A 16,173-nucleotide genomic window follows, 5' to 3' on the forward strand; every position below is an offset into this window, starting at 1 on the left:
ACCCAGTCCTGGAGTGTGTGACCATGGCGACCAGGGGCTGGTCAAACTTGAGCAGCTGCTTGCGAGGCTGCCCAAAGCAGAGGCGTGTGACACGCGTGCACAGGTGAGTGTTCCATGCTCCGACCTGAGCTGGATGATAAGTTTTATATCCAAAACAGACATGAAAAAACATCTGTAAACATCTGTTTACGTCTGTAAGCAGACCACCACTTTTTTTTCTTTTTTTGTTAGCTGAAAGATCACAAACATCAAGATTGAAGGGTTTTGAAAAAAAAGGGTTGTCTCACTACTTTTATCGAAAATAAAGGACACAGACTTGCTGACTATTCTGGGATGTTGACAGTTTGTCAGAACCAGCAGAACTTGGATCTCACCCTGCCATGACCTGCCATGACAAGGTCGTCATGGTTACAGATCACCATAGATCAGCGGTGAGCAGCAATAATGCTGTATCAGCTGACTAACTGTGGTGTGTGTGTGTTTTTATTTAATTAACTACACCATGGATGGAAACCTGCTCCACAGTCAAACATCAGGGGCTTCGTTTACTTTTTAACGTATTTAAAATGTGCGTACATTTTCCATGCTCACCTTGCGATATTCCAAAGTCAACTTTGTGTGAATTTGTGCGCAGCACCATGGAAATTTCTATCCTGGTGTGAAAATGTGCACATCGCCACAGAAATTTTGTCAGTTGACATTTCCCAACAATGAAGTAGTGAAACTCCCTTTTATACATCAAAATATGTTCAAGTCAAGAAGGATTTGGAAAATAAGCTGAAAATAAGCTGCACGAGGACTACAGCCTCTGTAAATGGTGCCGCTCAACCCACTGAACTATCCAGGGCCCTAATATAAACATAAAGTTTGGTTGGCTCGAATGAATGTGACTAAACAATGAATAAAGTTTTTATTTAATGTATATCTGTAGTTTTCTCCGGGAGTCTGGATTTTTGAACTGGCCCAGTCCCTGAATAACTAATAACACCGACGTGCTGGACAGACATTTAACCCTCTGACTGGAGTTTGACTAGGACGTACTGGTGGAGCGTGTCCGGGGCTGAATGTTTCTGATTGGTTGAGATATTCACTGCTGCTTCCTCAAAGTTACAGGATGTTTGGAAATAATGTTTGCAAGTTAATAAACTGAACTTTTGAACTCAGCCTGTCGGAGAGGAGGGAGTGAAATGCAGCGGACTAAAGTGGTAGTTTCTGAGTGTGTCGTAACGGTTAGGTTCTAAAACCTGAATTAAAAACAACGATAACCCTCCGACTCAGCCGGCTCCACAGTCACGTATGCTCTACGTCGTAGTCTTACTCTTGCATGCACAGACTTCTGTGTACTCCTTCTGAGGAAGTCATGTCGTTGGTTTCTCCACCCAGGAAGCAGAGAGAGCAGGATGTTCCCAGGACAGATGTGGCTCTGCCTCCCTGCCTCCTCCGGCCTCCTCTCTCCCCTTCTCACCCGCCATCCCTCCGGTCTGCCGGGCCGTGCTGCGGGCGGAGAAGCAGACGCGACCCCACAGAGACCAGACGCAGGGCTCCAGCGGCAGCGCCGGAGATGCTCCTCATGAGTTACCGGTGTTTGAGGCTGCAGAGATGCTGCGTCACGCTGAGGAGCAGCTCCTCCGGAGCAGGAACAGGCAGAGACTGGTCAACAGGATGCATCTGCAGGAGATGATCGGCCGGCTGGAAGAGCTGGTGCTGATACCACTGTAGACTTTTACTTTTTATAAAAGGGAACATTGCTATAGGATATTTATCACAATTCTGATTTCATTCATAAACTCTGTGAATGACTGAGATGTCATATCTGCTGCTCTCACCCACTATGAACTACTTTGGAAAATACAGAAAACACATAAGTTTGTATGACAAGTTGTTGGTTTGTGTGATTTTTATATATAAAATAAATATTTTTAATAGTTTTTTAAATAAAAAAAAATGCTTGATTAAAGATGTTTCTGTATTGGTGTTGACTACTCACTTTATAGGTCTTCAGACAAACTCAAAAAACTAAAAGATTGTATTTAAAATCCCTGTAAAACTGCAGACGTCACTGCATGCTCTGTTAAAAGCAGGTGAATTGTTCAGATTGGTTTAAAATTACAACCCAATTACAAGCCGAACTACTATTAGAGGAGGGTGACGGTACAACCACGTTTTTTGATTTTCTATAATTTCTGAATAAATGAATATACCACATTTTTGGGTCACATTTCACTGTACATATGTCAGAGAGATTCTCCCATTTTCTATGAAAAAAGTTCATGAATTACTGACAAAGATTCTTGTATGAGAACATTTCCAGAAGAGATGCTGAGAAGTTTTTGGTTTTAAGAAATTGTTAATTTCAAATCAAAATTCCACATATAAGATGTTATTACAACTGGATGACAGTTCTAAATAATTTTAAATGAGATCTCTCCCATCCTTTACTGATCAGTAGGTTGCAGCAAGACCACCCAACCATCCATCCTTCCCTCCATCCATCCACGTTTCTCTGTCCTTTTGGAGATTGAAGGATATATTGTCAAAATAATTCACTGCCCTGACAGATCCAGATCATGTTCAGTTTATTCCTCTTCCAGTGATTGTGTTGCTGCTCATCTCTTCTTGCTGGCTTTAGTAGCAGCAATAGGAAAAATACACCAAATAAAACATCCTGCTTATTTAATTTAGCAGTGAATAAAAATGAACAGAGATAATCAGAATAGTTTGGTACATCACAATAGTGATAATTAAACTAATCTGTTGTTGTACAGTATGGACATAAAAACAAGTTCCAGACATCAGAAACATCAGCATATTTATTAATTCACTAAGTTTAATAACACTTCAATTATATCATATTAGCATATAATAAACTGGTTTCCTAAACAGATTTGGTCTTGGTAGCTTGTCTTAGTCTTCTGTTTTGAGAAAGTGACCAAGTGAACGACCCCTCAGAGGTTTGGAGAGCTTTTACGTCAGTGATGCGTTCCGGTGTTGGCTCTTTGTTCTAATTTGTGTTCAAGTCGCTGTAAGAGTATCACGAAGAGTTAACCACCAGAAGTTTCTGCATGTAGGAGTTGAGCCACTTCTGCCTCTCCATGGATGTGAGGAGCTTGCTCTTCTCTCTGAAGGCCGTATCGTCGGCCACCACCATGTTCCTCTTCAGCAGCCGCGCCCCTTCAGACGTCCATTCAGCAGGCCACACGCCCTCCACGCTGGACACACAACACCAAATATCAACTGTTTGTGTTAGTTGTTTCTGCTTTTTTTTAAACACTTGTTTGCATTAATTTAGTTTTTCCCTCTTTTTTGCAAAGATTGCATTTGACTGCTGTGCTTCAGAAGAGCTGTGCAGTGTTGAACAGGCTCTGCAGCCACATATGCTGATAACATGACTCTCTTTGTGCAGTTTCAACTTGATTGTTAATTTTCTGAAAAGGTGATTGCAGATCGCATTATATTTTTATCTCCTAATCGGTGGAACAAACTTCCTGTAGACCCGAGGTCTGCTCAAACTGTCAACTCCTTTAAATCAGGCCTAAAAACATTACTGTTTACTGAAGCGTACTCCTAATTTAAATACTTACCTGCTGTACTCTACTGCCCTTATTTTTAACAGCTTGTGCTTTTTATTATTTTACTTCTTTTCTTATCATTTTATTTCATTTATTCGTTATTTAAGCGTACTCTTAAATTAGCAACCCGTGCTTTTATTATTTTACCTTCTTTTCTCATAATTTTATTTCATTTTATTTGTTATTTACTGTTTAATTGTGTCTTGCCGCTTTTAATGTCGATTTAAAGCACTTTGAATCACCTTGTGTTGAATTGTGCTGTACAAATAAACTTGCCTTGCCTTGCCTTATCTACAAAAACACAGACAGATGGGAAAGTAAAGTTTAGTGTTATTTGTAAAGCAAGAAGCTAATTCTTTTTGATTGATCTGGAGACAAAATGTCAGAAAAACTGGTTTACAAATTAGTAAGAGTTGGAAAGTCTGCACAGTTTTCTTCATTTAAAGTGGAATTAGAACTAAAACAAATATCGTGAAAATTCTCTATTGGATATATTTACACCTCATCACTTTTGCATGAGACGACTGTTTAATTTGTCATAAAAACCTGTTCTTTCCTGTGAAAAAGCCTTTGTTGCAACACAGTGTCACAGTCTTGGATTTGACCTAACTCGTGACCTTTGCAGCCCGAAGTTACCTGTCCTCCGTCCTCTCAGGAGCAAAGAGCCACGCCGGCCTCATCAGCCCTGCCTTACTGTCGGCCGCGCCGAGGCTCGGCGCCGACATCATCTGCAGGTTCCAGTCGTGCAGGGAGATGGAGGGGAAGACGACGTCACACTCGTCCCGTTTCTCAGCCTGCAGACCGTCAGGACTTCAAGAATCAAACAAGTGGAAATGAGTTCATGCAGCAGCAGGATTAAAGGCCTGGAAGGAATGACTGTAATCATTATTGATAGAGTTTAGACATATTTTAGCTCATTTAAACAAAACTACAGTATACTAAGGCATTTCAAGTAGCTGACTAAAATAAAACGACATAATAAGACAAAAAAGGTGTCAGAATCAAAGTTTTAATCACTGAATTCTCCAAATAACCACCTGAGAGGTAGTCGAAGCTGCGGGAAGCCAGACGTCACTGAAGTCATACCCAGAATGCAAAGCAACAGGAAAGACATGTGGGGGATAAAAGGAAGCCGCGACATCTTAAAAAAACAAGGAAAAGAAGAGATCATCTGTTAAATGAGTTGCATCTTTATTTCTCAAACAGAAAAACACGTTTTAAGGCCTAATGTGTCTTATGTACAGTTGGAAATACAGTTGAAAAACAGAAAAATAATGTAATGTAATGTATGCACATAAAAGAAAAGGATGAGTGTTTGTTTTGACCTCTTCAGAACAAGAACAGATTTAACTCTTTTTAAGATGTTCCAGATGGTTGGTAGCCATGATGTTTCAGAGATCCAGTTTCCTGGGTTCTCTGTATCTTTATGAGGCTGGAGTTCAGAACGTTGATAAAAACAAAGCGAGGGGAACCTCAGACGGAGATGTGATATATTTTAGTCTCTGAGTTTCTTCTTGAGTTCAGTCAGTTCAGACCCGTATCGTGTCTCTAGAGCAGCAAAGGGGTTGCTATGAGAACTGATGTTATCTTGTCTAAAAGCAGCTCGCTCTCCTCGTGCTGCTGGTTCTGTTGTCATTCTTCATCAACCCTTTACATGTAAAAGGTGATAAAATTGACTTAATTACAGCCATTTGTCAACTCTTTATTTTTCTAAGGTAACTATCAAGTCACCTTGTGGTTAAAGTTTAGACATACAGAGGTATTTGATATTTATTCCTACAGAAAAACTGCAGTCTGAAGACACTTTGTATTTAAAGCAGCAAAAAGGAACTTTTGCCATTTTTACCTAAACAATTTAAAGGGGACCTATTATGAAAAACAGGTTTTTTCTTGCTTTAACATATATAAAGTGGTCTCCCCTCAGCCTGCCAACTCAGAGAAGGAGGAAAGAAACCAAATTCTGCAGTGTCTGTACAGCCGCCTGGATGAGCCATCCAGTGTGATGTGGATCTACGAGCAGTTCAGATTCTGCGCATGTTCGTTACGTAACCAAAATGCAAACCACGCCCACAACTATAAAACCGTGTAACTGCATGCGAGCGTCCGACTATCGTAGCACTGCGTGACATCGGACGCTCTCTGTCCATCTCCCTCCAGCAGCTGCCACTTTATTGAGGTTTTTGTAGTGAAATGAGGAGGAATCATAGAGATAACTTCTCATTTCAACTAACTGGATCAGCCGTTCCTCATCCATGACCGTTTCCTACAGCGCTTTCAACCGGCTTTCACCGCGAGCAGCAGGAAAAGTGGCAGGAAACGGCCAGCTCAAAATGTTGCGCCGCGTCGCGCAGCGCTGTGGCCAGTTAGGACAGTCCAATAGAAAATAAAGCAATGGAACTGATTTTGTCGCTGACGTTCGCTCGCATTGCATGCAGTTAGGACACGGTGTAACTCCACCGGCCGGAGCTTCCACCATGTTTTCGTAGCGGTGTATCGCGTCATTGCGTCAGGCAGCCAATCAGCACAGTGCCTCATTATCATAGCCCCGCCCACTCAGAATCCTGCATAGATAATGAGGTTAGAGAATGGGAAGATAAAGACATGGTTTAGAGGCTGAATTTCTAATTTATTTAGCAAAAACAATCAAAAGCTTGTTTTTAAGACATTCAAGGCCTGTTTAAAATAGGTATTAGATGCCATAATAGGTCCCCTTTAGGTTATGTTTCCAACATCCTCTTGTTTGGTCTCTGGCTGGTTTATTATTGACTGTCAGTGTTAGACAAATTGAAACTGATCTATAAAAAAGAAAAAAACAAACCTCTTTCTTTACAGACGGTATGGATTAAAGATGGTTCATGTTGTTGTCTTGTGGACGGCATCTATTTTTTTTTTAAAGTTTTTATCCCTGATTTTTTCCCCAATTTCATCACCCAGTGCTCCTACCTAAGTGTAAGTCCTGGGCATGGCCAGAGGGGGCATGTGTAGCCCAGGGGTCCGTTTCACAAAGCAGGTTCAACAAACACTGAGTCTAATCCTGAACTCTTAGTTGATCTACTCTGAGATCGGAAACTCTGAGTTTTCGGTTCCAGAACAGCGGATTTGAGGTAATTTACTCAACTCTAAGTAGTTTCACCGGGAGTTAAGCGCGAGCGTGAGGGAAATAAAAAGCCAGCATCAGTAGATCGCTGATACAAGGATTCACCATGGCAACCGGCGACACAAAAGAGCGACATACATTTTCTTTTTTTTCTTTTTAACTTTATTTATCTTTTCAATTTACAAAATCCCTTTGAGGAAACATTAGTTTGCATCTGAAGATCCACATACTTCACGCCACTGGAGTTAGAAGTGTTAATACGTGCATATGGCGAGTATGAGAGAATATTTTGAAAAAAAAAATGAAATTTTATTGTCAATTAGATCAGGGCCGTCAATTGGTACGGCAGCTGCCACACCTCGGCTTCAGGGGAGAATGTAAATGTTTTTTTTTAAATACATTTATGGAATTACTCTGTATCTATTTGTATTAATGTATTCTATTACTTCATACATATAAAATAACTACAAATGCATATCAGAACAACATGATGGATTTCAGTAGGTATTATCTATCCCAACACTTGTACCCCCCCCTCATATCTTGAAATGTCCCAGCGTCCCTGACGACAGTGGTCGCTATCAATCTCGTTTTTAGTGCGCTCTGCAGATATAATATATGTCCTGCCATTTTCTTTCTTTTTATTTAAATTGATTTATTTTATTATATTTATGTTACTTATGTAATGACTTATGCACTTCATCCACTTTATGTCTCATACTGTATTTGTTTATTTAATTCCTTGATGCCTGACTGTCCACGGTCAATGTTCTGACTGTAATTGGAACTTTTAAATAAAGTTTTAAATAAAGTACAAAAAAAAGTGCGCTCTGCAGTGTTACTAACTTACAAAAATTAAAATGAAGCAGACAACCACGCAATAAAAAAAAAAAAGAAAGAAGGCAAGTGATGGGTCCAGAATATATTAACGAGGCTGTTAGCCACTGATGGATTAATTATGCAAGTTCATCTCAAAGTAAGATATAAATCCTCTTATACATCTGTTTAAGGGAAATATTTGACTTTTTTTTACTCTCCCTCTCCTTTTTGCATTTGGACTTTAACTGTTTGAAGTTAAACTGGGATGTCCCTGTGATATTGTTGCACTGACATAGTGAATAAAATACGTTGCGTTTGTCAGATACGCCTTTTCTGCTCTCTAACTCTGCCGCTTACTGTCCGTGGTGCAGAAAACGGATGTGTATCGCGTAAAGACCCATTGGCTGAATTGACGCCACTGAGGGAGGAGACGCAGAGAAACTCCAGGTTCGCTGAAATAAACCTGGTCCCGACCAGGTTAGCTTCAGAGAGTCTGTTACTACGGTAACTGACCGAGAGCTTAAGTTACCTCTCTTTGTGAAACAGGCTAGAGTTACCTCTCTTTCTCTGGTTTGAGTTACCTCCCTTTGTGAAACGGAAAACTCAGAGTTTCCCTCATTTCAGGGTTAACAGACTCAGAGTTCTCACTAAACCTGCTTTGTGAAACGGGCCCCAGGACTGTGTGCATGTTTTTGTGAGGGTAGCTCCCATTAGCTACCCAAGGGACCACGGGGAGAACATGCAAACTCCACACAGAAAGGCCCTTTCACCAACCCCACCCAGGGTGTGGGTGCTGAAGTCATGGGGGAACTAACACGCAGTCAGCGCCCACAGCGGGAATTGAACCCAAAACCTCCTTGCTGTGAGACGGCTGCACTACCAGCTGTGCCACCGTGCCCCTGACGGCATCTATTTTGTTAATATCCATCTATTTCTGACCAGCAACACATTCCATGTTTTTGGATGAAAGAAGAGAACAATGATGCTCTTTACAGGTTAGAGGTTGTAAAAGCGGCAAAAGCTTCTTTGAGAAGCAAAGATGACCAGGGGATCTCCCCTTTGTTAAAAACAAAATACATGAGAAAAATCATCATAATGTTTAAAATCCTTGTTCCTCAAAGAGAGTTTGTAAGTGATTTGCAGTGATATTCGAGAGTGCAGAATATAATAAACCATTGGAAGAACATCTCTGGGCTCCGAGGCATCAGAGAGAGAGCCTCACACAGTGGACACATGTACTGTGGTCAGATGACTCAGAATGAAACATTTTCTTTAGAAGAATTGGATCCGTTATCAGCAGCAAGCTACAGAACCAGGCTCTGATGGTTCCCCACAGAGGAGGTGTGCACAATCTTGAAATGAAAAGTGATGATGACCCTGTACTCTTGAACGTTTTAAGATATTTTTGAAGGAAGAAAGGGACGAAGTAACGTCTGAAACTCTTCATCACAGTGTTGCTAGAAAGAGCGGCAACATTAGAACGTTTTTAAAGCTTTACTCTAAAGTCTTTAGAATGTGTTGCAGGACTGAAATGCAAAAACAAATTGTTCAAACACCATTTATACACCGTCACACAGGTTTACACTGCAAAAACTCCAAATCTTACCAGGAATATTTGTCTTATTTCTAGTTAAAATGTCTCATTTTTACTCAAAAAATCTCATTACACTTAAAACAAGAGTCATTACCAGAAAAATAACAACAACAATTTTCACCTGTTTCAAGTAAATTTTCACTTGAAAAAAGTAGAAAAAACTGCCAGTGGGACAAGATTTATCTTCTCATTACAAGCAAAAAAATCTTGCTCCACTGGCAGATTTTTCTACTTATTTTAACTGAAAATCTACTTGAAACAGGTGAAAATTGTTGTTTTTTCCAGTGATGAGTCTTGTTTTAAGTGTAATGAGATTTTTATTACTAAAAATAAGACATTTGAACTAGAAATAAGACAAATATTCTTGTTAAGATTTTGAGTTTTTGCAGTGTAGAATGAAGAAATTAAAGTATTTACTTACTAATAACAATAACACCTCACATTTATTGGAGGCTTGGAGACAGTTAATTTACAAAAAAATCACATGACTTTTCTCTGTCTTGAGACTAATGAATAAATGTTAAAAAGGTTTAAACAAAAGACCAGGGCACGATGATATTGTATAAGTGACCATTTACCAAACTGCTTCTGTGCTTGTTCTGGCAGTTAGACAAACAAATGTGTAAAGATTCCTGCAATAAACAACTTTCCATGCAGAGGTGCTGGTTGCCAGATGAGTTTTGAACCCTGTTGTAAGACAGTTACGGGGCGAGTTCTTACCTGCTGCTGCAGGAAATGATGTCGGTCTGTGAGAAGGTCGGAGCAGCTTCTCAGGGTTTGACCTGAGAAATGACCTTTTCAGAAGGGTCCCTTCTTTTAGTTTTTCTGTCTTACTGGCGGCAACAGGTTAAAAACTGATCAAATCTGGATGAAAGTTTGATTCCCCGCGTCTCTTTACTTTAGTTGCTGCAGGTTGGAGGCTGCTTGAAAACCTCCAGCGTTGTGTCTTTTATACCTGTAGACCCCGACCGGAGAGCTGGAGCCCCCCACACCCCCACACACACCCACAACACCCCCACATGAGCGTAAACAGATCCTCAGATCAGTGTAAGAGGACGGCCTTCATGGCTGATGCACACAGCTTGTTAGTGTCCGGTTTCAAAGCCTCCTGGTCACGGAGCAGTTGTTGGAGGGAGCAGTGCATCTCGTTACTGCCCGTCATTAACCTGCAGGTGGACGTGTTGGACCGGGAACGTTTCATCTTATCGCTGGTGAGAGAAAGTACAGGTAGTTGTGTTTCTCACATCACATAAGTGCAGGAAAAGAAAAACCAACAACAGAAATGGCCCACTTCCACTCACAAGATGGACTCTTACTGACCTAAAACAATGTGATCCTTCAACAGGTTTAAAAAACAATACAAACTGATTCAAGACCAACAGCAGTCTCTCCAGCACAAGTCTAAAAGAAGGTTCCCATATTTTAGTCCCTCGTAAAAAGGCTAAAATATGGCATCTACATAAGTCATCAGATATCTTTACATGACATCCTGAGCTCTGATGAATCCCACTTCTGTCAGTTTCTCTCCAGATGATTCTTAGATGGATGTCATAATAAAATGCCTTAAGATTAAGTTTAAACTTTCCTTTTTCCTAATCTTCTCTTTAGATTCAGGACAGGCGGCCCTGAGGTCTCACTGTAGTTATACTGTTATATGCCAGACCGAAAAGGAACTTCCCATGGTGAATGCACTACAAAAACTCAAAATCTTAACAATAATATTTGTCTTATTTCTAGTTAAAATGTCTAATTTTTAGTCAAAAAAAATAATTACACTTCAAACAAGAGTCATTACCAGAAAAATAACTTGTTATTTGACAATTTTCACCTGTTTCAAGTACATTTTCACTTGAAATAAGTAGAAAAATCTGCCAGTGGGACAAGATTTATCTTCTCATTATAAGCAAAAAAATCTTGTTCCACTGGCAGATTTTTTATACTTATTTTAAGTGAAAAACTACTTGAAACAGGAGAAAATTGTTGTTTTTTCCAGTGATGAGTCTTGTTTTAAGTGTAATAAGATTTTTTTTTACTAAAAATGAGACATTTTAACTAGAAATAAGGCAAATATTCTTGTTAAGATTTTGAGTTTTTGCAGTGTGGTTCTCTGGCCGCTCAACGTTCAGGAAGATTTCTGGACCAGTCTTCGTTCCAGAACTGCTTTAGTTCAGACACATGTACGTCTGCAGTGAGATCTCCACGGTCTGGACTCTGACTGGATTTACTGTAGTTTTTCTGAAGCTGGGGGACAGACATCCTGGTGTTATCCTGGAGGAGATATTGGTAAACTTTTAAACGCATTTCCCATTTGATGACGCAAACTGTCTGGGCTAGTGGTTCTCAACCTTTTAAGGGTCCTGGACCCCCTGCACATTTTTGGACAACTCTGAGGACCAGAGTCTCAGAGTCTTCTATGATACAGTCCATCTAGTCTACTTCTTTTTTTTCTTCTTCTTCTTTGTGTTACTGTACTTATCGTATACTTTTTTGTTTTTGTTTTTTACATGATTGCAATTTCAAGCGCCAACTTGAATGTTTGCAAGTTAATGAGCATTTCCCCAACAGCTTCCTGCAAATATTTCACAATAAAAGCATTTTTTGAGAACTGAATGGGGTATGCCCACTGAAACGCTACGGGGCTAGTAATTTGAAAAAGATGCATATTGTGTTACGTTTGTATTAACAGTGTCATGCAGTAATTTCAACAATGCAAACGGGACCTGAAGACCAAACATCTCCACTTTGGTCTCATCTGTCTAGAGCAGTAGTTCCCAACCTTTTTTCCTTGGAGCCCCCCCTACTTGTGTCTAAGACCAGCCGGGCCCCCCGACCCGTATGTACTAGCACCAACAGAGTAAAGTGATTCGTTACAAATGTTTAATTGAAAAGAATGAACATTAATTTTTTTTGTTTTTGTGATACATTTCTCTTTGGTTTACCCTGTATACATATGACTTTGTCTTTCTCACCTTCATTTTGTGTCACCAATGTATAAAATACGCACAGAAAATAATTGCAAGGACATAAAAATATTTCTGAAAAATGTCTCTTTTAATATGAGCGCAAACATTTTTAACATTTTTCCTTTAACAACCTGTCGGAGTAGTAGTATGATTAAATGTTGAATAATGATATAATAATAATTTATTAAGTTTTTATCCTGCTAAATCACTTATAATATATTTTGGTCATTTTAAAATACTACGTGGGTTTATACAGACTTGGATTACAGTATTCCATTAGGTGTGTTATTATGATTTTTTATTTATTTAACATGCGCAAATATAATTTTTACAACTGCATATCCTCAAAACAAACAAAGTTTTGCACCCCCCCCCAGAGATCTCAGGCACCCCCCAGGGGGGGCCCGGACCCCAGGTTGGGAGACACTGGTTTAGAGGACATTGATCCAGAAGTCTGCTGGTTTGTTTGGATTCAGTCTTCTTGGAATGATGCGGTTATCCACTAGTGGTATTGCGTGATCTGACCTTGGGGCAAAGATTGGTTACTGCAGTTGAGACTTTCTGCTTGTGAATACATTTTCTTAATGAACAGTTTTGGAATTTAGCAAGTTTGGAAATGGTTTTAAAAGCCTTTCCAGACGGATCTGCAGCAGCAGCAGCAGTCACTTCTTTAAGACCAATTGTTTTGCCCTTCTGGTATTGTGTTAAACATAACTTGAACGCTCCAGACCAATAAAGGGCATAAATGTCTGCTTTTTTAGCGGTCTGCACATCTGCTGATGATCGATTCATCAATGACTGATGATTAGCAGGACCTGACTTCAACCTATCTCTTAAATCCTGTGGAAGCAGTAAGGGGATACTCAGAATACATCACATTCCTTTTTTTCTTTTCAGCTCAATTCTTTTTTAAATAAATAATGGAACGGGGAAAAAAGTGATACATTTTTGTTCTTCTCAGGTTATATTTAGCTAAGGACCACTTTATATGTATAAACACAGACATAGTAGCAGTCAAATGCTGCATACTAAACAGTTATTGGACCAGTCACTTTAAATAACTGCTCTCCGTCTTCTCAGCAGCAACGCTCGGTGACTCTTCTTTTCACGGACGTCAGACCGCACGGGCACCTTGTCGGCGAATAACCCTCCATTTCTAAATTAGATGCATCTGTTGACATGAATATGTGACTCTTTGGCTCTGAGTCATAAAACGTTCCCTGCTCAAACACATCCAGGACCAAAAGGCTGATCTTCTGGAAGCGTGTCACTATTTCAGTAACTTGTTATGGACCTCCGTGGGGATAATGAAGTGCTGACGGGAAGCAGCTGGTCTTAACAGATGCAGGGATAACAAGCGTTGACCCTCAGTAACCTCACACTACCGATGCGTTCGTCTGTGTCGTCATCACTGAGCTAGGCTCATTAAACCAACGGGTATAGAGAGACGATATTGAACCATTTACCTATTTGAAGCAGCTGTTATAGCTTGTTAATTGCTGTTAACACCCCTGACACTAACATTGACTTTTGCTCGGCCCGTTTTAAATGAGCCGTTGCCTCTTAACGGCAGCATTTCTGGATCCTGTTCAAATCACTGTGTTCAAAGCTTTAAGCTGCAGTTGTGGATGGTGAACCATGTTATCAAGTAGAGGTTTCTGGAAGCGTTGCAGAGTCCAGAGTCATGTTTTTATTGTGGTGTTACCTGAAGACCCGACGATCAAAAACGATCATAGATTTGTTCAGGGGTTGTGAACTGGTGAAGGTCAGTGGAGTTTTATCAAATGTTTTTTATCACCCAGTTGATCAAACCTGGAACTATGTTTTATCACCACTTTACCAGCTCCATAAACAAGAGCCTGACCAGTGTTGTGCAACTCAGGTAGCTAAGCTGATCAGTTATCGAAGGCTATTAATGAATATTATTAATAATTATTAATAATTAATAAAGTTGACTATTTATCAAATTGTATTATCAAAATGATAATAATTCTCGTAGGGGCACCACCCCCGGGGCCTTACTCCAGGGGAAAATGATAACTAAACAGCAGAAAATCAGTCTCATATGATTTGAATTATCCTGCATAACAGTAAATCTTACTATCACTTACAGAATAACAGTTGAAGGAGTGATATCCGAACACTGGTTCTGCTTAAACAAATCAATTTGTGACCAAATCTTGCATGAAATAACAACAACCACTCATTAAAAATCAATCAGAATTTATTTACATACAGGTATCAAAGATGATAAACAAATACCCAATAAATCCCGATGGCAGAACTTAAGTATCATAAAACCATTAACTAACTAGAAAAACAACAATCAATAAAAATGAAATGACAGTTAAATGCATGGAATGAAAAGAAAAGAATCAAATGTAATAATAAAAATGATATCACGAACATGTACGGTTTAAAACGTGGCTGCAGTGTTTAAAGAAGCCGGGGGCTCCTGTGGTATTTTAAAGATGGCGGAATCCTTTTTAAGCCACATGCAGATCTAGACCGGATGTTACTCCCGGTGTCTTAAACGTGACTACGGCAGAAAACAGCGCTTTAAAACATGAATGACTAGCAGAAAGTAGTGACTAAAAATTAATGACAACAGTCATGATAATGATGCTGATGTAATCTCAGCTCTGAACACAGATTTAGCTCTGTAACACTCCCAGTTAAACTCATACACCCAGGTCTCAAAACCTCACGCCTCCTCGGGTCTCCGGGTGCCGATCAGGGGTTCCTGCCGGGTCTTTGGTCGGAGTCCGATCCCAGAGTTCTCCCGCCTCTCCCGCTCCTCCTCCTGACCCTGGAATCACGAGAGGACGGGGGTACAGCGTGAAGCAGCTCCCCCCCCGGTCCGGAGGCTATCACGTCGTCTCGGGTGCGCACGGGGCCGGTCCACTTCCTCAGAATGCGGGTGCCCGTCGGGCTGAGTGCGTGGCCCCGGGACGGGGCGGCGCCGCCCCGTCCCGGGCCAAAAGTACGTGCCCGAGCCAAAAGTACGTGCTGGCCCACCGGTTGATGAAGGAAAAAAAAGAGGAAGATGAACGAGCAGCGCAGCGTTTTGATCCTACGCGCTCTGCGGTGACGTCATCGGTGCCTCATTGCGATTGGATGCGCGCCGCTTGTAGGCGCCACCCCCCCCACGCAAGGCATGCTGGGGGTTGTAGTTTATGGCAAGGCGGCCATTTTTGGAGGCACATTACAGCCGATTTTCAGCTGAGCAGTTTCAAAGTTGAATATACACCTTCACAAAATGTTCATACATTATATAAGTTCAGAGTTCACATGGGCATATGGGCGACCCCAACACCAGCCAAATCTGTTTACTTAAAGAAATGTCTCTTTACTCCAAAACCAACAACAGTCATTGATCAGTGTTCCTACCCCACTGCCGCCATTTTGGAGGTCTTTTGATGATCCCAGTTTGGCTGTCACTCTGCTCACGTGGCATGGTTCCTGTCTCTGGTGGGGTCTTCCAACGGCATCCACAAGTAGTTTCTGCTGCATCCATTAGTATTGCAACTAAAAATCAAATCTTATCCAGAAGAACCAGACCAAGTGGCCTTTCAGTTATACCCGCCCATAAAACACAGGTGGGCCAATGGCTGTTGAGTATCAGTTCCATAAGGACTTAACTTATTAAATATAGTGTTGGGTAGCTAGAAGTCTCATATCTTCATAACTTCACATGTAGTGCTAGGTAGCTGATAGTAAATCTGAAGTTGTGTAGTACTGTTTCTTCAGATCTACTACTTGCTGTGTAATCATAGATGTCGTTCTGTAGATCTAAAGTTATCGTTCCGACTTAAACTAATCAAAAGTAGGTTTATTTAATATTCTGTGATGTATGAACAGTTGTCCTGGATGTTGTTATATGTAACCATGACAATGGTAAGATAAGACTTCCGTAAATGTAACTTCATTACCAACTGGATCTAATTTTAGATTTTGTAAATACGCACCATGAAATATTTGTTTCATTTGAATTCTCCTGGATTAAAGTTGGTCCTTTTCTGTCCAAAATGCGTCTAAAATATCTTGTTTCAAATTGAAGTTTAATTCGAAATCTCCTATGCAGACTGTTGCCATTGTAAAACTGTAAATACCACTGAGCAGGGGCGCCAC

General features: G+C 40.5%; 1 protein-coding gene across 1 annotated transcript; it reads right to left on the reverse strand.

The window, feature by feature from the left end:
• Positions 1 to 2,985: 2,985 nt before the first annotated feature.
• Positions 2,986 to 4,710, reverse strand: pth2 (parathyroid hormone 2). Its single transcript, XM_061744200.1, has 3 exons — positions 4,604 to 4,710; positions 4,206 to 4,379; positions 2,986 to 3,209 (listed from the first exon to the last, which is right to left on the reverse strand). Exons 1-3 carry the CDS (start codon positions 4,708 to 4,710, stop codon positions 3,032 to 3,034), a joined length of 459 nt encoding a protein of 152 aa, XP_061600184.1. The 3' UTR covers positions 2,986 to 3,031.
• Positions 4,711 to 16,173: the final 11,463 nt, after the last annotated feature.

Source organism: Cololabis saira, chromosome 16, assembly GCF_033807715.1.
Source record: "Cololabis saira isolate AMF1-May2022 chromosome 16, fColSai1.1, whole genome shotgun sequence".
NCBI classification, from domain to species: Eukaryota; Metazoa; Chordata; class Actinopteri; order Beloniformes; family Belonidae; genus Cololabis; species Cololabis saira.